The sequence below is a fragment of the Lynx canadensis genome, chromosome D3 (assembly GCF_007474595.2).
Source record: "Lynx canadensis isolate LIC74 chromosome D3, mLynCan4.pri.v2, whole genome shotgun sequence".
Classification (NCBI taxonomy): Eukaryota; Metazoa; Chordata; class Mammalia; order Carnivora; family Felidae; genus Lynx; species Lynx canadensis.
The window spans coordinates 20,038,208-20,060,280 of record NC_044314.2 but is presented as its reverse complement, the minus strand read 5'-3'; the positions used below and the strand labels follow the sequence as shown (position 1 = coordinate 20,060,280).

The 22,073-nt window shown below is 38.7% G+C and overlaps 1 protein-coding gene across 13 annotated transcripts in view; it reads right to left on the bottom strand.

Moving 5' to 3' along the window:
• Positions 1-22,073, bottom strand: part of TCF4 (transcription factor 4) — a 351,707-nt gene that overhangs the window by 162,604 nt on the left and 167,030 nt on the right. For all 13 annotated transcript variants that reach the window (XM_030336279.2, XM_030336272.2, XM_030336273.2 and 10 more), the window contains one exon: positions 9,893-9,957. In XM_030336279.2, the coding sequence (XP_030192139.1) occupies positions 9,893-9,957 (65 nt within the window). The remainder of the gene's footprint in view (positions 1-9,892; positions 9,958-22,073) is intronic.

The window sequence follows — 22,073 nt, the reverse complement described above, 5'->3', positions numbered from 1 at the left end:
GTATGACCTCTTAACTCATTCTTTCTTCATATTATCTCCTTTTCTGCCATTATGGTGATCAAATTGATCTCAAAAAAGATTGTAAAAATCTCTATCAAAGCACAAGATGAGTTCATATTTTAACCCTGATTTTTTAACCTTTATGTCTATTTAATAATCACTTAAAAATTAAAGCTGCATGCTGGGGTCCTTTCCCTTTGACTTTATTTATCCTGTGTTTACTGCAGCGAGGCTCTCAGTGTTTCCTTCATACAACTTGCATGGTATTTTTTTTTTATATGTGGAGATGAGGCGGAAAAGGAAAACAAAAGTAAGAATAGATGAAAGTGACTTATTATCAAAGAATGAGAAAAACGAGCCACTTGGCTAAATAAAAATAACATATTTAGTGATTTGTAATATAAGAATAAAATGAACTCACTGGGTCTCAGGAGGTCTGCAATATGATCTTTGCAAAAGGTAGCTTGCCAATTTAATTGAGGTAGGAGTTATTTAATTTTTTTACAGGTATAGTTTTCAATAAAACTACATATGCCTATAATACTGCGATGGCAGATGTGTCTCGATTATTAGAGGTGGGCTCAAGGGAATATATACAATGGATCTTGAAATCTGCAAGCAGCTGTTGGGGGGGGCTGAAATGATGGGGGAGGGCATTGTACCACACACACATGTTCCTTAAGTGCAGCAATGTTTTGTTATTTTACTGCAGGTGTATTACAAAGATGAAATTTAATAACTTACTGTATACAATACCAATAAAACTGAAAAGATTCAGTGCCCTGCTGTTCATTATCACTGTACAAATGAGCTCAGATTATTCCGTGTGCATGCACAGTCAGACCCCGATACACAGGTACCCCCCACATCTAGAGCTCTAGAGAATGGTCACTGCTTGAAAAGCTCAATGATATTCCTCCTAATTACTTTCTTATCACTGAAGTGTCATTGTCCCAAATTTACACAAATGTGGCTTTGAGGTAGGTTGAAAATAAGATGTATCTAGCGTTTTTTTTTTAAATGTCATAGAAAGCCTTCACTAGAAGATGTCTTTTGAAAGGAGAGAGTAATGAAATCAACGGTTACATAGATTTCATTAAGTTACCATAAGAATTAAACAGTGATGACATATTCTATTTAACAAAATCTGGGGAAGTGCCAGGCCAAGAATGCTATCCCACCAAAACTGGACTTCTCCCTTTATTAAGTACAAAAATAAGTGCCATACTATGAAAACAACATTTATGCGCTAGAAATCCTAAAGCAAATGCAACTATGTATTCTTGCCGGTTTTCTTCTCCCAAGAAACTACTTCTGTTGGATAATAAATAACACACTGAACATAAAAGGTCCAGGCTTTAGGAAGCTCAGTTTAGTTTATCTGTGAGTGAAAGTATATGTAAAGAAATCCACATAAACATCCAGAACACAGACACCCAATTTTTCAAAGGATGAGGCTCAATTCTAAGCAGGTTACCATATCAGGTCCGGCAGCAGACTCGGTATCTATTCCTTTCTAAAGTATTTATTTCTAGAAAGATTATGGGGTTTTGTTGGGATCTTGCAGTGTTCCCACTATTTTAACTTGGGGGTCTTCCGTTTTAAGAGTTCCAGAAGATACCTTCTTAGTGATGAAACCATTTCAAGCATGCTCATAAAGGAATAAATATTTCTGCCATTTTACATTGAAAAGTTTTCCTGACACTGCATTGGGAGTATACTTCCTTCCTTCTGGAAAGAAGCTTTAGGGCTATCCCGATTTCTATACTATAGGCAGGCTCATGTCAACATTAACTTTTATCAAGTACACGTCAGTGTGAAACCAATTGTTTAGTCACTAATTGATCTTCCCCTTTCTCTTTACATATAAAAAATATAAAGATGAACTGAGTTCCTAATTGCTAGTGGTTATTAAAACCTCCCAAATACGTCTTACAGGAAAAGAGAAGTTACTCCAAAGATTCTAGTGAAATTTCCATTTGGATACCAGGACTCCTTTTTCTTTTTTTCTTTTTGGTGTCCCATAAATCATCTCAAAGCAATTTCATTTTTTTTCATGCACTCACTGTCCCGAACTGTTGTATAAAACTTGCCTGTGCTTCTAACACATATATGTCATTTCATATATTTCACAAGTGAGTTAAATGCCATAATCGAAAAATTATGGGGTCACATTTAAGAGCCTGAGAAAGGTATGGTTTTAGAATTTGACTCTATGTAGTTCTTGTATTTTCGGAAAACTAGTTTGCTCTATGAAGAATCCAAATTCATGTAATAGCAAACCATATTCTGCCTGCATTGCACAAAAAGCAAGGCCCAAATATAATCTATACATTTTTAAGAAAGTGTTCATGCTGTTGCTAAAATGTGAATTGGCATATTCTATCCCAGCCTTTTCACAGTGAAGCTTTATTGGTTTTAATGAAATTACACATGCTAATTCTGAAATTACAGAATGGATCATGCATATAGACACAGGCGGTTTACTTAAAAATAAGAACAACCAAAAAGGGCCAGGCAGTCAGGAGCCATGTGGTTCCCCCCACCCCGCCCCAACCTTCCGCCAAGGGCACAGAGTTCTAGCACATCCTTAACAGACCTGAGTGAAGCTACTATTCTAGGCACCATGTTAGGCCCAGACTCTCCAGTGGGCCTGGTATCTACCAAAAGTGGTTTTCCAGATGGGCTGCAATATGGATCTTTGAGCCTAGAAACCTCGTCATAGGTGGGGCAGTAGGGAACCCACACTGGAAAAGCACTGGCTTTAAAACCAGATATTTTAGAGTTCAGAATCCGGCTCTGAAGCTCACTTGGGGTGTGACCTTAGTTCTGCTTGCTCTACTTCTCTGGGCTTCACTTTCTTAATCATTAAATGAGGACAATAACGATCAGCATAAAAGTTTATACTGGCACCTAATATTACTTCCCAGGCTTCCTCTAGATTGAGCTCGGACTAACTTTTAGAGATCCATTCATTTTGACATCCACTCATCAGCCACATCCGGGTTGTGCATGGACTGGGGAGGGACCAGACCCACTATCTCAGTGACCATCAACGAGACAACTTTGAGAATCACAGCTGCCTATTGGACTCAATCGGTCAGCCACTGACAGTCTTGTGAGGTCTTTAAGAATAATTACTGGAGTATAGAGGGGACAATGTGAGAATCTAGAGAAACTCCAGTGCTTATAAGATTCATCTAAGAGCGAGTGATATAGACATTGTCATAAGGTCTAAAATTTCAGCAAAATGCTAGAGTTTAGTTTGCAAGGAAACGTAATTGCCTTATTCTTCTTGCAATTAAAGCTTTTCTGACCATTAGCCTGAGCCACAACAGTTTTTTTTTTAATCAATATACCTTAAGAGACTTTAAAAATGCTTTAATGCTTCCAGTTCCCTCCAGTACCATATTTAATACAAGGATTATTAGCATGAAACTTGTATATGTATGAAATATTTAAATTACCAGTGCTAAAATACGAGCAATGAAAGAAAGCTTTTTACAGAAGAATATCAGCTATAAATTAAGATGAAATGATGGTGTTTTTTTTTTTTAATCACTACTTCAAAAGCAAGCATCATCAATGTATGCTAAAACCATCAAGCCTAAGAGTACGGAGGAAATGGAATATCTACCCAGTGCGAAAGTATCAACACAACAACTGTTTACTGATTGCAAGAAGAGAAAGATTTCTTTACAAGAGAAAGAATCTGGGGGTCCCCACTTTCACCAAGTGATTAAAGTCAGCATCATCAGTAGCAGCATAACTTGACATTATATGCCTCCGAATGGAATATAATATGAAGCACATAGCATCATCTATGACATACTCGGGCCCAAAATGTGTAGCATCCATACGAATAAACCTTTAGACATAATTTCCAATCTGTAGGTGAGACAAGTGATAGATAACAAATTAAACAGTACCACAAAGAAATAAGCTGACAATTCTAGATAGGGGAATATTTTTCAAGACAACTGGCCTGATTTCTTTAAAGTAAATGTATTTTTTTTAATTACAGGAATTGTTCTAGTTTAAAAGAAATTATAAAGAGACACAGAAACCAAATACCACGCATGAATGCAATGACTGAAAAAAAAAAAAAAAAGCTACTGAGGACATTTTCATGGGAGGACATTTTAAGAAAGGTGAATACAAATAGGGTATTAGATTGGGAAATTGTTATTATTTTCTTTAGGAGTGATAATAGTATTTTATTTCAATGGCTAAGTGTTTTTAATTTTAAAAGATGTGAAAAATCTAGGGGTGAAATCTTATTAGGTCTGCCACTTAACAATGGTTCACTGAAAAATGTACATATACATTCATCTACATGAAGCAAATATAACAAATATTAGCAACTGTTTAATATAAGTGGTGGGTATACGACACTTCATTTTATTGTTTTTTCAATTTTTCTAAGTATTTGGAAATTTATGCTACGTAAGATGTCTAAACATTTTTTTAATTAAATAAATGGAGCTTGATGGTCTCTGTTCAGAAAGCTGCTACGGGGGTTGAAGGGAAAACATGTAAGAGCCTCCCCTTGTTTTTTTCCATTGTACCTAACACACAGGTAGAGGGCCAATGAATATCTGCTCACCTATGCGATGAAAGAATGTCTCCATTCTCCCCTTTGGTGAGTTTTGGGATGGCTGGTGTTGGGTGAGAGGTCCACCCATTAACAATGCCCCCAAAACAAACAAGCTGCTGTGTGAACAGCTGCCTGGGGCACAGTCGCGATGGCACACACGCGGTAAACTCGGGCCCTGTGATGTCTGAAGTCATCATAATTATAAATACTCTGCCCCACTGTCCTCACTGGCATACTCCAAAAGGATGGGACTGGATTCTCACCTTTGGTTCCAATAACATGCCCACCGGAAACCCAGAACATAGAATTCTCTCATCATCTCCTTTGAGAACGTTCAGCCTAGCACACTGAGACCAGCACGGGGCCAGTACCCGGCGCCCTGTAAGTGATGAGTGACTTTCCACGCTATGACCTGTGTGTGTCATTCCGAGGTCTGCACAGCACATTAGAAGGGCAGACTTCCAAAGGACTTTCTTTGAGACAGTATGGATTTTCTCATTTTTGTAGGCATGAAAACAATGCTAACTAATGGTTCCCATACATTGCTATTCCGACTTCCCGGTCTCAAAATGTGACGCTGGGGCCATAAACCTTAGGTTATCACAATTCTCACCCTGCTAGGCACAGAGTACACATAGTGCAAGATAAAGCCAACGTGGCCCCTGCCTTGTAGGAGTTTACAGAATCTTGCCGGAAATCAGCATTCAACAATCCAAGAGGCGCTATGGAAGGGAAGCATAAGGCAATACACAGGCACAGTACGTGGGCGGTAGAGGGTCCTCGGAAGAATGCATTGGACCCAGACTGATTTACTGTCCGCTATGAACAAACACTTAAGCGTGATGTCAAAGTAAAAAACAAGATGCATTTCTGCTTCCACAAGATCCAAGTAGCCATTTTTTTTAAGAACAAAGGATTTCATGTCTTTTTTGCTTCCATGCTTCCTATTTTGACTTTAGATAAGGAAAACTTAAAGGGGCCAAAAGTTTTCGAATTAAGTCACTTGTAATTCTGTCCGTATCAAAAATAAAAATAATCAAAAGAAAAACAATCAGTTCATAAATGTGTAATTCGTTTCAGAACCAACTATAATGTTTAATTTCAATGAAGCAAAAACGAAGTTTATGAGCAAGTCAAATTTCATATAGAGAAGATCCATTTTCTATAGTTTCAAAGTTTCTGGAATTTAACAAAAGTATCTGAGATTATGCCTAATTCTTAAATCCCGTTGGTTTTAAGATCTCAACATCAAATAACTTTATCAGCATAGTCCTATTTGATTACTTGCTGAGAAAGAAAAAGAATGCAGTTGAGGTTAGAGCCTTGGACTTCACTAGAGAAAACAAGATATGGGCTGGGACATTCACAGTTGCAGAATTTTGTATAAAGACATCAAGGCGTCCTCCTGATTTTCAGTAAATCACTAATTCTCACTGCCTTTTAAATGAAGTTTTTATGCAGTATATATCCATGTCTTGAACAATCATATTAAGGCAAAAAGTCTAAAAGCTCTTTCAAGGTCACTGGCAATACCAGTTTTTGAACACATCTTTAAAATACAGTACATTCCTATAGAACATTCTAGGAAATCATCAAACCTAGCTACACAGTACATCACCTGGGAACTGTCAGAAAAGCAAAGGCCCAACTCATAAGATTCTAATTTAATTGGTCTCAGATAGGGCCCAGCTTTCCATATAGTACACACACACACACACACACACACACACACACACCCCACAAAACTTGCCCAGGAGACACTAATAATGAAACGATTGCTGTAGACCTGGTCTATATCCCAAAAAAGAAAAGACAAACAATTCCTGATAATCCGTCCTGAACTTTCATTTAAGGAGAAAACTTCTGCCTTAATAACAATCACTTGTGTTGACATCATCATTCCATTCAAAAACAGAAGATCTCTCGGCAAGATTAGAAAGTTTGCATTCACCAAACATCCTATTCAAAGCAGCAAAAGAGGCCAAAAGCAAATGACATTGTTTTTTTTTTTTTTTTCCTTTTGTGATCTTCAATGATGCCCATTAGGTATTAGTTATTGGTTACCGGATAGAGGTTGGACTATCTTGCGAAAAACTTCATTTCCGCTCATTTTCATTTCTGTCAGACTTTCCATTATAAATTTTATTTTCTCTCAGTAAAAGTAGTATGAGGTTGCAATTTGGCAAGAACATTTTAAGCCTGGGTGTGATTTCCGTACCCCAATTTGATTTAAATTAGTTTTGCCATATTTAGTGAGGACTAAAAAAAAAGTCCATTTGGCCGCTTTGCTTTTGCCTATTGGTTCATTATCTACACAGTTTCAAAAGTCTGAAAAAGTTACCATGTTTATTTCTGATAATTTTACGTGGAAATGCATTAATGAATTCATATTACTATTTTTAATGAAAACAACTTAAAAAGAACCTGCCAGCTTTTGTTTTTTTGGCTAAAATATCTACTTTTCAAAAAGCCACGTTTTTCACTATTCATGTCAAATCCTCAAGAGGGACATCACAGATACGTGTAATATTTTTTTAACCTGATGCATTTTCGAAATACCATACACTTCAAAATAATAATTTATTTCTCCAGGACAGCATTTTGCTACCTGTTGCTTACCACCGCTATTTCTCTACACCAGACAAAAGGCTATTTGGGACTGGAATAAGCATGTTCCCATGTAACAGTGCTCAATCCTCTAAGTCCACAGGATACATTGTTATAATATGATAAAGCTGCTTTTGGAGCTCCTCAGGGCATACCATCTATAGGATTTCCACCCAGCATCTCTATAATGTAGTAAACAGGAGAAAACAAAAGCTTTCTCTCCAGGAAGCCACTCACCTTACCACACAGTGGGGAATCATTTCAGCTGTGATCTGCTACTTAGACTTGAAGCCCAAGTACCCGAGACTTTGCCTTTCTTTTTGGTTTGCATAGCTGGTGTTGGAGACGGGGATTCAAAAAGCAATTCGGCATAAGAGAAACATTCACTGGAAGAGACACACTATGGTCTGCTCTATTCTCAAATTTCACGGAAAGCAGAAGAAATTCATAGTATGTGCACTTTTCCTCTCCAGCCTCAATTTTCTCAATCAGGGAATTTCCAAAATTTTGCTCTTTTATTTACCCTTAAGTGATCACACTGTTTATGGATACTGCTGAGACCATGCTAAGCACAGAGATAGTCGGTTCTTGCAAGACTCACGACCACGAAGCAGAAATAAGAATGACAGAATCGCCACACTCCACAGCTACATTATGAAGACTTTTTAAGAAAAGCATATGCACTCATACTCCTATATACAACAGAATTTTCCTGGACATGAATGTCTCAAAATGAGCCTCCCAAGGCCCGGAAATTCAGCCATCACACACCAGTCCGTCCACCTCTACTCCACCCTCTGCCCCCTTCCACTCCTCACCTTGTGTCTGCCAAAAAAATCACTTCAGTTTCACCCGAGGGAAGTATTTCCCACAAACCGAGGGAGGGTCTGTGTCCCTGCACATACACAGACAGACTCACGCGGTCTGGATGATGCTTTAACAAGTTAAGGGGCCTCGCGCTTACTCAGCAGAGGAAATCTTTGTGTCTGTGAGGAATCACGCCAATTCCTATTAGTAAGAAAGGATACAGGGGCGAGGAAGCCTATTCTCTCATTGACCAGAAAAAGAGGCCCAGCGAAAACAGAGACCTCTGCCATGACCATCTGCAAAAAGGAAGGATGTTGTCAACTTTCTTCTCCCCAAAACTCTAATGACCTCTGCCTTGACCCTCAGAAACCAGATACACAGGAACCGGCTCTTCTGCAGGAATTGGGAGCTTTACACTAGAGACTCGGCACTAAGAGGCTTGTCGCCCGAGCTATCTGCCCCGAACATTTGCACTCACATTCCAAAGATGTTTCCGTTGCGCTGGAATGGCTGTAAATTTCTTTCCTGCAGAATTCTTTCCAAACAAACTGCCATGAACTGTACTCTGCAGCTTGTGCAGCAGGACTTCTTAACCAAGCACGGTTCCCCTCATCGCAACCAATCTTTTAGATGCCGAATAGCATTGAATTGGTAGCTGGGCCAGAGGAGGCAACTTTAAAAATGCAAATATATCGGGGGGGGGGGGGGGGGGGGGTAAACCTCCACCAGAATTCCACCTTTAGTGACATATGACTGATCCATAAAGGTAAATCCTTCACGGGCTCTATTTCATTGCTAAAACTATTTGCTTACGTTTTCCAGGGTATATTAAACAGGTTGTTTCAAAAATTCAAAATTGATTTTTTTTTACCCATTTCACTAAAGAAAATGGGAGGGTGAGAGGGTTCCAGAGAGCAAGCATTCCCTTTCTAGCACAAGAAGGTACATTCTGCTTAAATGAGGAATAAAACAGTAGAAAGCTTTGAATATTTGACAGGATTATTCAATTTTATCAAGAGTTTTCCAAAGTAAGAAACCAATGCAAAAAAGAAAAAGAAATCCCAAACAAAAGATTTTAAAGATGCGATTAATTCCAATATTGAAATGAAAAAGAACACATCTATAAAAACTCAACTGTCTTAAAGCTTATACTTTGGGCTCTGGATATTATTTTCAGAACTGGGCTTTTTCTGGGCAGTGAAAAGTATGCAAATGCAGAGTGCACACAGACGCAAACACACACATGCTATACCTTTGTATTACACTGGCATTTTATTATTTAATTAAAGTATTCTTATTTTTCTAGCTCACGCATGCTTCCCTTGAGACGGCTTTGCTGTTAGCCTGCTGGCCTTGACTTCCAGCCAAAAACAATTCAGAAACAAAAAGGGACAACAAATCATATTTTCACAGACATTTTTATCCCTCAATACAACCCTGTTTTCACACAACATCATACAGCCCCTATGAAAACTATAATTTAGGGCAATAACCACCCGAACCCAGGGTCTGACACATGGCTGCATGAAGTATTTCTAGTGTGAGAAATTCTCAAGTTCTTAATTGCAAATAAACTCTTTTGATAGAACCACTTTAACCGGCGTTGCTGGTTTGCAAACAGTGCCACTGGTACCGGCTGATGGATTAAAAAATAAAAACAAGCCAGTGAATGTAGTTCTGATACAGCAGGGATCTAGAGACGAGGTGTTTATCACTTCCAAGGTCTGTGTTATTTCGTTACTTTTTAGAAGAGGGAGGCATCGGCAGACTTTCGGTGCATCTTAGTGCCACAGTCTAAGATGCATCACCTAATTTACAAAACAAACCGTCATTTACCAGGTTAATTCTCTCAACCCTTCCCCAAGCAAGAGTCTCACTTACCTGGTGGCAACCCTGTAAGTTTGATTCTCTCCCATAAGATGAGTAGGAGCCCCTTTCTGTTTTACCTGCCAAGAGAAACAACAAAAAAGTGTAAATTACGTTTTTCCTTAAAAAAAAAAAAATCTCCAGGTAACAGACATCCACTTCTCTTCCCCGATGTTTACATACGTAAAGTAGGCACTACGGGCAAATGTATGCAAGCAAGAGAGGGAACAGCACTTCCTCACTCTGGCTATGATAAACTGGAAAAAAAATATCCTTCATTCCTATTCTTAGCCAAACTGCTCCACACTTCCAAAAACTGTCATTCCAATGGCCTCCACTTTCTCTAACAAACAAATTGTCAGCCCTTATTTTCACTTTCTTTCTCTCACAAAATTTAAACAATTTCATTTTTATTTACACAGCAGGCAAATTATCTATGTAATGACCCTAGTCTAGTAATTCCCATTGATTATATTGACACTTAATGGTGAGGCCAAAGCTAATCAATCAAGGCTCTCCAGATGGTGAATATAGCAAAGAAACTACTCAAAATTCTGACTCTCTCTCTCTCTCTCTCTCTCTCTCTCTTTTTAAGCTCCCTTTCCCAGGGGTACACCCCATAATGATCGAAATGATGATGGAATTTACATTTGGGAAAGGGGGCTGTTGAAAAATTGCCCCCTCTGAACCCAAATTCAGATTCTACCAACTGACCCAGTGGAACAAGGAATAAGGCAACGTCAGTGTCTGGTTCCAATTCTAACAACTCAGTTTTTATCCGTAGATGGCTCTACAGAGATATATAGAGCCTCAGATGCTATCTGGCCACATCTAAGGATGACATCAAGGCTGCTCATTTGTTTATTTTAGAAGTATCTTTAGCCTTAATAATCTGCAAGGGAGACAATGAAACCACATTTCAAGAGATCTAAGCAGTAGAATTTAGTGACATATGAAGAGTTGTCATAGAAAATTGATCCGTATTACTAGTGACATGACTAGGTGCCCAGAACATAAGCCCCACCCCAAGAGGGAGGGTTACTTCTTTCTTCAAGAGTAGAGCTTAAGGGTACATAGTCCTTTACACCCAGGACTCTACTGTTCTTTTTTCCAATGGGAAGACTCAACAGTGGTATTCTGAGACACTGAATTGAAATCCTTCTAAAGTTTACAACCCCCAAGTTTTCCTCCCTCAACTCCAGTTAAAATAAATGTTAAAAGTAACGGTAGTCATTTTTTATCTTTTGGTTCAATGACAATGCTATTAGAGTCTACCTTCCTGACACCACACAAAGAACCTATCTTTAATAAATCTTCTATCTTGTCAAAAGTGCACCTTGTAGCTAAGTCACTATATACACAAAACGGAAGATGATTTTCAAAAAAAAAGCCAAACCTGAGTTTCAAAATTTCTCTCTCGGTATTAACTCTTCTACTAGCTTCAATGAATCTCAGGCTTAGGAAAACACTTCCCCCCTACCCCATTTCTGGTATTGTGTTGAGGGCAAAGTAGAAAATCAATGTCCATATCAGTTTCAATTCCAATGGAACAGGATACCATCTCATAGACTGTCTATCAAGAAAGATCTAAGAGAATAACTTTCATCGTATGAGGATTTTACATTAAAGAAAAGACACGTTTACCCATTTCAGAAGCATAAGTGGTCATACAGACATACGTACTCTTCTGTGTAAACCAAGTGTAAACTTATACTCTTGAATTTCTCTTTGTAAATATTACTAACAGAAAAAGCTCGACCTTTATGAGCTATCAAATGACATATGTCCTTCCTTATGCTCTTATGTCTAAAAAGCTTCAATACAGCCACCACATAGTTCACTTTGATGTAATATCCACTTGTTTAACAATCAGAAAAGCAGGTGGAGTAGGGAGGTAGGCAGACAGACAGATAGAAAGATAGATGGATAAAGGAGAATTTACTCTGACTTCCCTGTTAAGTGAACAAACATCTACTGTCCTGTTTGGGTAATTTCTAAAAATCAGATTGCAAAATACAGTAGGAAGGAAGAAGGGCTATCTAATTTTTCTCTAGAAGGAATTACTGAAGCTATCCCCTATAGAATTTCACCACCTGGTATTATTTCCCACCCCTGACTCCAGCACAGAGACCTGGTTCCTACCAGGATTTGTCTCAACTCATATATATAAGCTGGGGCTATTCCTTCCATCATTTTAAAGGTAGAAGATCAGTGCAAATAGTAAGGGGGAGAGAGATGGGAGGGGGGAGAGAGAGGGAGAGGGAGAGGGAGAGGGAGAGAAGAAGAAGAAGAAGAAGAAGAAGAAGAAGAAGAAGAAGAAGAAGAAGAAGAAGAAGAGAGGGAGCGAGGGAGGGAGGAAGGGAAAGAATATGAATGAAAATAAACGGAAGAGAAAGGAGAGAAATAAAGAGAGGGAGAATGAAATGAAAAGAGCAAGGGGGTAGGAAGGAAGGGAGAGAAGGAGGAGGGAGAGACGAGAAGAATATGAATTCACGCTGCACAGAGTCCCCAAAGTACTCTTGGCTACATAGACCCAGCATTCTTTACTATCATATCAGATACAGACTGCTTAATCTTAATTTTGCTTGTTAAAAAATATTTATCCAGATACAAAAATAAACCCACTGCAAATTACAAGTTGTCAGGGTTAAAAATCTACTCCTGTTTGTGTGGGGGAGGATAAGAGACCAGCATAGACATGAATCATTCTCAGTAATTTGAGTGTTTCCATGACATCAATGGGCACCCGTCCAGGACTCTGTCGAAGTCTGCGAGGTACCAAAGAGGCAGCGCAGCCAGCAGGAGGCTGGGAGGTGCACTTTTTTTTTTTATTATTTTTTTTTTTTTAGGATTATGCTCCTTGTAAAGATTTCATCTGTAGCATCCACTTTTACCATCAAATAGATCGCTCCAGAGATCATGAGAGAACACATTTCATTCTGATAGTGTAAGCCTTTAACTTTATTACATCTTTTTGTTCCCAAATTCAACTATAAATCTGCCCTCACAGCCCAAACCCCTGTTTGGGAGCAAAATAATCAGGGGCTGTGGGCAACCCGAGCACCTTCTCAAACATATTATATCCATTCCTATCATTTGCTAATGACAAACAGCAGCCATTTTACAATGACATCTCAGTTTCTAAAGAATATATATATGTACATATACATATCTTTTGTGTAAACTGTCCATTAAAAATTAGCTATGGTTTTGATGTTGATTTTCTGCTTAAAATTCGCTGGAACATTTGTTTCAGATAATAAAATTTTCAAAAGCACTGATAACACGTCTGAGTAGGATTCTTAAGTGACTATCTGTGCTCATGAACACAAAAGCCCCTAACTATCTGCGTTTCCTCTATGTCAGGCATGGGTTTTTGTCACTTATACCTACTGGCTGGCACGGACAGCTTCTTTCCTCCTTTCTCCATTCTTCGACACCCACCTCCTCCCCCATCCCCACAACCACAATGAAGCCCTGAAAGAGCTGAAGGTTCTATTTTCCCAATATTTAAAAGAGATAGCAGCGATGAACAAACCCGGCGCGTTCACTGCGGAATTTTCGAGACAACCCTCTAGTACGACGATGCGACAGCCGCTGCGGATATTTTTTGGCACAAAGACAATGGTGGCAGTGCCAAGCCCCATGGCGAAAACTACTCAGAAGAGGCATAAGGGTGGCATTAATCGCTCAAGTCTTTTACTGCATGGACTACTGCTGTCCATATTTTAGAAACTAAAAGTACCCGTTAGTAACATTTGTTGTATGCCCGTAAAGGGGTGGGGGGGGGGGGAGGGATTCTGAAATATATACCAGAAACCAATCTTGTCAGGCATTTGATTCATTTTTATACCTAAAAGGACCAAATGTTAAACTTTGCTGCTGGTGATGATTTGCCTTGCACGAAACGAATGATATGACCTAATGGAGTACACTGAAGGCTGAATGAAAGCTATAGAGAGGATTTCATAAACTAAGTCGACATATTGGCTAAACAACTTTCTTCTGCAAAAATGATGTATACAAGGAACATGTAATACTATGTCACAATTTTTTAAATTAAGCAAGAAAAATGCTGTAAATGAGCAGACACAACATCCGTCAATCAATCCTTCTGGAGACAAAGGAGATCAACACGCAGCCCCTTCTCCAGAACAAGTCGGCATCTACAGTGAGCAAACAATCCAGAAAGTCAACACGTGTTTTGACCAAATTGAACCCATCAGCTGCTAAAACCTATATTTAAATTTGACTATTAAAAATGGCAGCAACTGATAATCAATAAAGGATTCCGTTGCTTCTTCTGTTGCCCTTGAAATACAAACCTAAGCAGAAAACATAAGCTGCTTCCAATTTTTTTAAAGGCCAATATTTTTGTTGATCTATTCAATAAAGCCTTTATCTTGCTGCCCTGGGAAGATAAGGGGGAAAAAATGGTTTTTGTTTAGGGGCATTATTGTTAACAAATGTCTATAAAATTCCAAATGTAATACTTTTATATTCTTATATCATTTTCCATTTGACTTCTATTTTTTTTTCTTTCAATATATCCATGGTATCCTATTGTAAGGGAATGCCAAGGAAACCGGATGAGAATGAAAACATCACTTAAAGCAAACATGATCTCATAAGTCCATTTATTTACAAGGATACATCCAAGAAGTATCACCTTTGGTAGATTACTGCACCTGAACAATTCTAATCCACATGGAAACAGACAAGAACAACTTACTGATAACATGATTTCTGAAGATAGGCTGTGGTTGACCAGTAGGGTAATAACAAGCTCATGTTTGGCTTTCTGGCCTTTCATTCTTAAAAGGTCACTTTAAAAATGAAATATACATGGTAGGTATTTCATCCACCACTGAAAAAGATGTACCTATACCAGTGGAACATATCATCCCATGAAAAGCCTTAATGAAAAATTATCTGATGCTTCAGGACAAGCCAAGCAAGGCTGTTTCGCTGTTAATCCTCATTCTGGGAACTGAAGAATGAGCCTTTTGTTCCCTGGCATCAGACTGGGGAACTCATCATAACCATGTTCGGATCAGAATAAATCTCTGTCCCCAACCCCAACCCATCATCCCTGGTTACCCTATTAATTTTTTTTTTTTTTTTGCATATTGAAAAGACTATTTCACTAAACAATGAATGAAATTTTTGGTGGCTCTGAAAGCATATGTGAGGTTATTATTTACAGACCTTTCATCTTTTCCATGCTCGCTTTTCCCTCCTTTACCCAAATAAGAATAACTGAGTCCTTGCCATGTATTACTGCCCACTACACAAAGGGCATATGCAGACTGATTTATTCAATCTGCACAACAACCCTGGCAGGCAGGTAATATAAACACCATTTTATAGATGAGGAAACTGAGACACAGAAAACTGACTGAGGTTAGTTACACAGGCAGTTGAGTGACCTAACCAGGATTCAAACCCTGGCAGTTTGATTCCAAAGGCTGTGCTCTTAGCACTATTCTGTGCTGCTACTTAAAACTCCGGAGGGGAAAAGAAAAAAAAAAAAAAAAAAAAAAAAAAAAAAACTATAAATAAGCGAGAAGCCCAATACTGAAGACTCAAATCCCAGAGCTCAAAACACTCATGAATTTGATATGAAATTAATGAAAGTGTCTTATAGGTGGTGATAATTTACATTTACATGGTATTTTATCCCTAAAAGGTCTCTTGGTACTTTACAGCAGTGCAACTGACGTACACCAGAACCTGTGACATCATATAATAAACTGCAACCATCTCCACGTTGACTTGAAGCAACTAATCAACAAAAACATGGCAGCAAACTGCATCTATACACGTTCCCTATGTGAAGAATATGACTTCGTATTAAGATGCATGCACAGAGAAGAGCGTAAGAAAAAATATAATGTAGGACAACACAGCATCGCTTATGAGAGTCTTCTCTGAAATAGTTTTTTTTTTTTCAATGTTTTTATTTATTTTTGGGACAGAGAGAGACAGAGCATGAACAGGGGAGGGGCAGAGAGAGAGGGAGACACAGAATCTGAAACAGGCTCCAGGCTCCAAGCCATCAGCCCAGAGCCTGACGCGGGGCTCGAACTCACGGACCGCGAGATCGTGACCTGGCTGAAGTCGGACGCTTAACCGACTGCGCCACCCAGGCGCCCCGAATCTTCTCTGAAATAGTAACCCCACAACAGGCTCCAAAAAACAAAAGGAAGGCTAATTTAAAGAGTCTAGGAAATGTTACAAGCTACTTATATCCGTCCCCCAGAAATTTACATTATAGCTTAGCATGTTAAAGCCTCTGAGAAGTCCTGCAGTGCATTTATTTTAGCTTAATACCATATATCCTAAACTTATCTGAACACAGATCTGCCTCCATCTTTTTGTCATTTAATGCAAGTCATGAGGAACTTCAGGAGCTACTATTATTTAAAAAAAAACATAACACTAAGAATGTGTTGGGTTAATATAGGTTTGTAATGTTTTATGAAATAAATAGTATGTCTAAAAATCGATTTGATTTTAATTAAATTGATCTAAAAACATTTTTCATTTTTTGTGATGTTTCTATGCAGATACACCTTTGTGTATGACCAGCTCTGACTAGCTGGTCAACTTTAATTACCCCTGGTCCTTGACTGGTGGTACGAGCCTGCATTTGCAAGAAATCAGAAGTTGACATTATTCTTCTGATGTCTCAAATTCAAAGAGCACTGGTTCTCTCCTACAGAATCTCACTGTTCCAGGACAACTCTGTCTTCATCTATAGGCACTAAAAAATCCCAATTTAATAAATTTTATGCTAAAAGAATTACAACTCAATTTCAGCAGATAAACTAGTCATTCCACAGCCTAGAAAATTCTCTTCCTCCCCTTCTTCCTGAATTGAGACCAGAAAGAAAACTGGGGGGAAATGTGGCTGTGCACATGGCGTGTAGCAAGGGATGATGGAAGTTGGGAGCTATCCATGTCCCCAGAAAAGACCAGCATCAGTCCTCTCTTTCAGGGATGTGCTGTAGTCATAAACATAGAATACTCAGTAATGATCTATAGCTCTGATCCTGGAAAATTATGAGTTTTGGCTGTATCTTGTCACTGATTCACCTCATCTCGTCTAGACACTGTGCTGCCTTCAAACCAGTGGGTGGACTAAAATTCCAGCTACGCCGACTATCTTGAGACACCACCAAAATTCTTCCTTTTGCGGGACTGCCTATGGTTCAGAATCTATATTCAATTCTCCTTAAAGCACTCCCATTTGTAAAGCACTGTATGGTATGCAAAGTAATTAAACTTACATACTTAAGACAATACACCCTCAGAAGTTCTCAGAGGGGCATTTTCCTCTCTAGTTTTATAGATGTGTCACTAAAACGAAGAAAGAGCAACCAACTTGGACGTGTAGAAGACATTATACAGGTATCAAGAGATAAAGCTAGAACACAAACTTCCAATTCCAGTATCAAAGCCCCTTTAGATATATTCCACTTCTTTTTGGAGTATTCTAGATATAATGTCAGTATCTGCTGTGCTAACAAAGATTGCTCCACCTGTCTTCTTCTCAATGTGTACCACAACCCTCCCCTCAAATCATTTTAACTCAATTTGTAAGGCAAGAAGGAGTCCTCAAGTCCTTTGATGGATGAAAATGTTAGAACAGACAGGCATTTTGAATGACCATCCTCTGGTACACCAAAAATTACCTTCTAGATGCAAGATGAAAAGTACTGTTTTAGGATTATTTCACGTGCCCTAGACAACAGCCAAAATAATCCCCTCACGCTCAGTGTCATGCTTCGGAGAAGTGCACACATTATCAAATTAAAGCACATGAGTTTTATGCTTTATTTTCCAAATGCAGGAAAATCTTTCACTGAAAATAACGCTAATTCCACAGAGTGTGCAATTAATCAACATAATCACGGGGATAACTTAGCTGTTTGGGGAGGTGTGTCAAATAACTCTTTAAGGCCACTAAAGTGCCACTTCAGCCACCAGAGTAATGATTTTCTGAATCAGCAATTTGTACAAGGGTCCCCTGGAGACCTGAAGGACTAAGGGCAACCCTGAAATCACTCAACTTACTTCTAATGAGTAACTTACCACTGGCTTTATGTGAATAAGATCTTAATAGTTCTGCCTCCCCTGTTTTATATTGTTACCGCAGTTTGTGTGCATGATGATTGGCTATAACACAACCACAGCAATTAAGGGTTTGTGTGGCCTCTGAAGAAACAACATATGCATTTGAAAGCTTATTTTTTTTATTCGAAGAAGTATAATTGCTTTTATATAAAAATGAGGAAAGGTCAGTCTTGCAATATATATTACAGGTATCAAAGCAAGCAGAAATAAATATTTCCGCTAGATTCACAGGAGGAAAGGAGGACACAGGATGGATGGGCTATTCTGGGCTAAGAAACTTGGCTGATCATGACAACCATTAGTGAGAGGTTTCTTAAAAACAGATTCCTGGCTTCTCTACCCCAGGGTATCTGCATTCAACAGAGTAGAATCCGGTATTCTATTTTTTTTTTTTTTAAATAAAATTCCACTGGTTAGTCTAACAAGCCAGGGATAACAGTAACCAATTTAAAGTGACAGGCATAGCCTCTAAGGTTAGATGAAACTCCAGTAAACCTGGTAGCCTGGTGAACAGGTGAACAGCAACAATAACAAAAAAAAAAAAAAAATAGATTACTCCCCGATCCAACCTATTTAACTGGGCTTTAAAAAAAAAAAACAAACAAACAAGCAACTGTCGGGGCGCCTGTGTGGCTCTGTCGGTTGAGCATCATGGCTCAGGTCATGATCTCACGGCTCATGAGGTTTGAGCCTCGTGTCGGGCTCTGTGCTGACAGCTCAGGGCCCAGAGTCTGCTTCAGATTCTGTCTTGTCTCTCTCTCTCTCTCTCTCTCTCTCTCTCTCTCTCTCTCCTTCTGTCTCTCTCTCAAAAGTAAATAAACATTAAATTTTTTAAAAAAAAACAAACAACTGTTTATCTCTGGGGTCCTTTCTGACAGTTCTGTTTCAGAAACCTTTTTCCGGCAGCATACTTAGCCTTTAAACTTGTTCATCTCCACTAATGAAGACTGGTTGTCTTACAGAAATTAGTCTCACACTCCCACATATATTCTCCTAATAAATGACGGAATGTCAAGACTTGAGAGTCTGAGAGGTGAAAGGCTCCTCCCCTTCTTTCAGTCCCACTGGCCACTGCTCTGAATGTGTCCCCTTCCCCCATTCTACCCGAAGACCAAAGTCACCTTTACACTTCAGGACCAACCTCTAGCGAACCTAGTTTGTTAAAAGGCCCCTCCACCCTTTCCATGCTCTACGGAAGGCATCTCAAGTCCATACAAAGGGAGAGAATCTGGCCCTTTGATCCCTCTGGGCGAGATCTGTGACATTTCTGGTCAGACGCAATAGAAACATCATATGAGTAAAGATTCTGTTGCCTGGCTAAATTTTTTGGAATTTATCAGCAAAACTTAAGAAAATCTAGAGCTATGCTTTACCACGCAAATCGCTTTTAGCAATAAACTATTTGCTGCCCATTAACCCGATGTTCTAATAGAGTCTTACTAATCTTAAGTGTAAAGACTAACACTGACCAAACTCTGAGTAAGTGGAACAGAAAATAGAGGAAAAGGTTTGTTAGTATTATGTTTGTTATAGTGTCTACAAAGGAAAATTACATGATTTAGCACCATGGCACATAAGCAATGGCCTCAGTTTTCAAGTTGAGCCTACAACTAACAAGAATATAATGAGTATTACTCTAAAGGAAACCACACATACATTTGATATGATACCCAAGACTGTACAAAAGTAAGACAGATGAGAATTTCATGAAGATTTTAAATACCATTTAGACATGTGTATAATATATATAGGCATTGTACTTAGATATATACACACGTATATAAGTAACATTTAACATTTTTTAAAGTTTTATTTATTTAAGTAATCGCTACACCCAACATGGGACTCAAACTCATGACCCCGAGATCAAGAGTCGCACGCTTTTCTGATGGAGCCAGCCAGGTGCCTCCATTGTGAATCCCAGGTGGAAGATAATATAAATGTCATTTATTAACATATATTAGATGACCAATATATTAGATGATCGTTTCTCCGGCCTTAGCATTGAATTACACTAGGTCTATGTTTCCTAAACATACATCACTGAGAAGCTGGGGGTAATAGCCCAAAATTCAAAATACATCTCAGAGCATCCAAAAAGTAGGAAGACTGCTAATTCTTGAACCTGCTCTTCAAGATCAACTTCAAGAGACAGGGCCCACAGCAACCAAAGTGGAAGGTACACAGGACCAGATTCCTCAGAGTCTGACTCCCCAGTGACACTAGTCACTTTTAAAGGAAGATGATGATTCAAAGATAAAGTTACATGAGCCACTGAGTCCCACACTATGATGTTTAAGAAAAGCCTCCTAATTACTGAATACATGAGCATGACTATATCAGGAGAGGAAGGCGGGGGGCACAGGAAGGAAGAGGAGAGGCCGTGGGAAAAATGGTCAAGGAGAAGAACGGAGGAAGGACAAGGGGAGTAGTCAGAATACCGACCTCATACTACCAAAATAGGCAAGAAAATCAAATACATGACATGGAAGATATGTTTACAGACAGCACTTTTCAGTTCTGAAACTTGCAAAAATGATCACCTGAATGAGTGTAAAAGAGGTCAAAAAACCATGAGATATGAAAATAAATATTTGTTGATGCCTCTGTGTACCACGTGTTGGCTGCTGGTACATCAATGATGGACATTATTCTCAAGAGGGAGGGTTTAGTTGGTTGAAATGTTAGGGAGCAAACCCAACAATGTACATCAGTAAGGAGTGTAATGGGTGTACTGAAAAGCACAGAGGAAGAGAATGCCTAACAGAACCTCATCGTGGTAACAGGCGGCAACAGGAGAGCTGTGTATCTGAGCTTCCACGCAAGATGCTATTGTAACCGACTTAGTGGCAAGTTGATATGTGTTAGAACATGGTTCACAGTTACCAGGCAATGTTAAACAAATGAGAGACATTTACATCATTTTTATTCGAAACAAACTTTAAGATAACTGGTACCTAAAATTGGAAAGCCAGAAAACTGGAAAAAAACTTAAATAACATTTCCCCCCTTCCTTAACTCTAAACTCTTTGATAGTTCCATATTGGAGGGAGATGGTTTGGGAATTTTGAAGGCAACAGCTTACAAATCAGAGAAGTTTACAACAGAAGACAAAAGAGCTGCACAAATCTCAGCTGTCCTTTCAGTGACACAATTACCAAATTGATTCAATCGAGTCCTTTCAATTGAAGAAATATGTGGAAATCACTTTTACATAATTAATTATTATAAAGAAACTGGTGAAACCTTGTCAACAAAGAACCTTGTCAAAAAACCTTGCTATTTTAAAGACATATCCATTCCACAGAGCCCTGGTCTTCACCACCAGAACCACATCTCCATCCAAGTGGTGGCCACTGTGACTGCCCTTGTGGAAGTTAAGTTGGCCCCGTGACCTGGCGATAAAGGGGACATCAGTAATCTGCTCCTTTAACATCTCACACTCTACAAACAACAACCAAAAGAGAAAAAAACAAAACAAAAAGAGGTTCTGCTCAAACTACCATTCTCAAAGTCTGCCAGGGAGGATAGCTTGATTTGGTCTGCAGGGAAACCAAAAATGCCTTTATAAAACATTGCATTGTAAATATATGCTCATTTTTCTTCACAAAGCATGTGAAAACTATTGCCACTATCAGGGAGTTTTCTGCTAGGGATTAGCTACCACATCCATTACCTACAAAGGTCATACTACAAAATTTCAGTGATTTATCTTTCTTAAGTCCATTCCCAACTTAGTCAAACAAACATTCTCCATAAGCGTAACGAGTCCAGGAGGAACTATGAAAGCAACAAAAATGCAATCAATGTAATATGACATCACCCACTTAAAAGTTCAAGACTGGCATACACTTTATGTGTTATCTGACCTATCAGTAATCTTTTTTGCAAAAGCAAACAAACAGATAAAAAAAAAAGCAAAAAAACTTCATTTCCCAACAGAAACAAATTGGCTGTCACTCTCAGTATTAGCCTACTACTTTATAATCACTACAAATATATTTTTATAAAAACGCAAAAACAAAACATACCAAAAAACCCAACCCTGAAAAGTGAA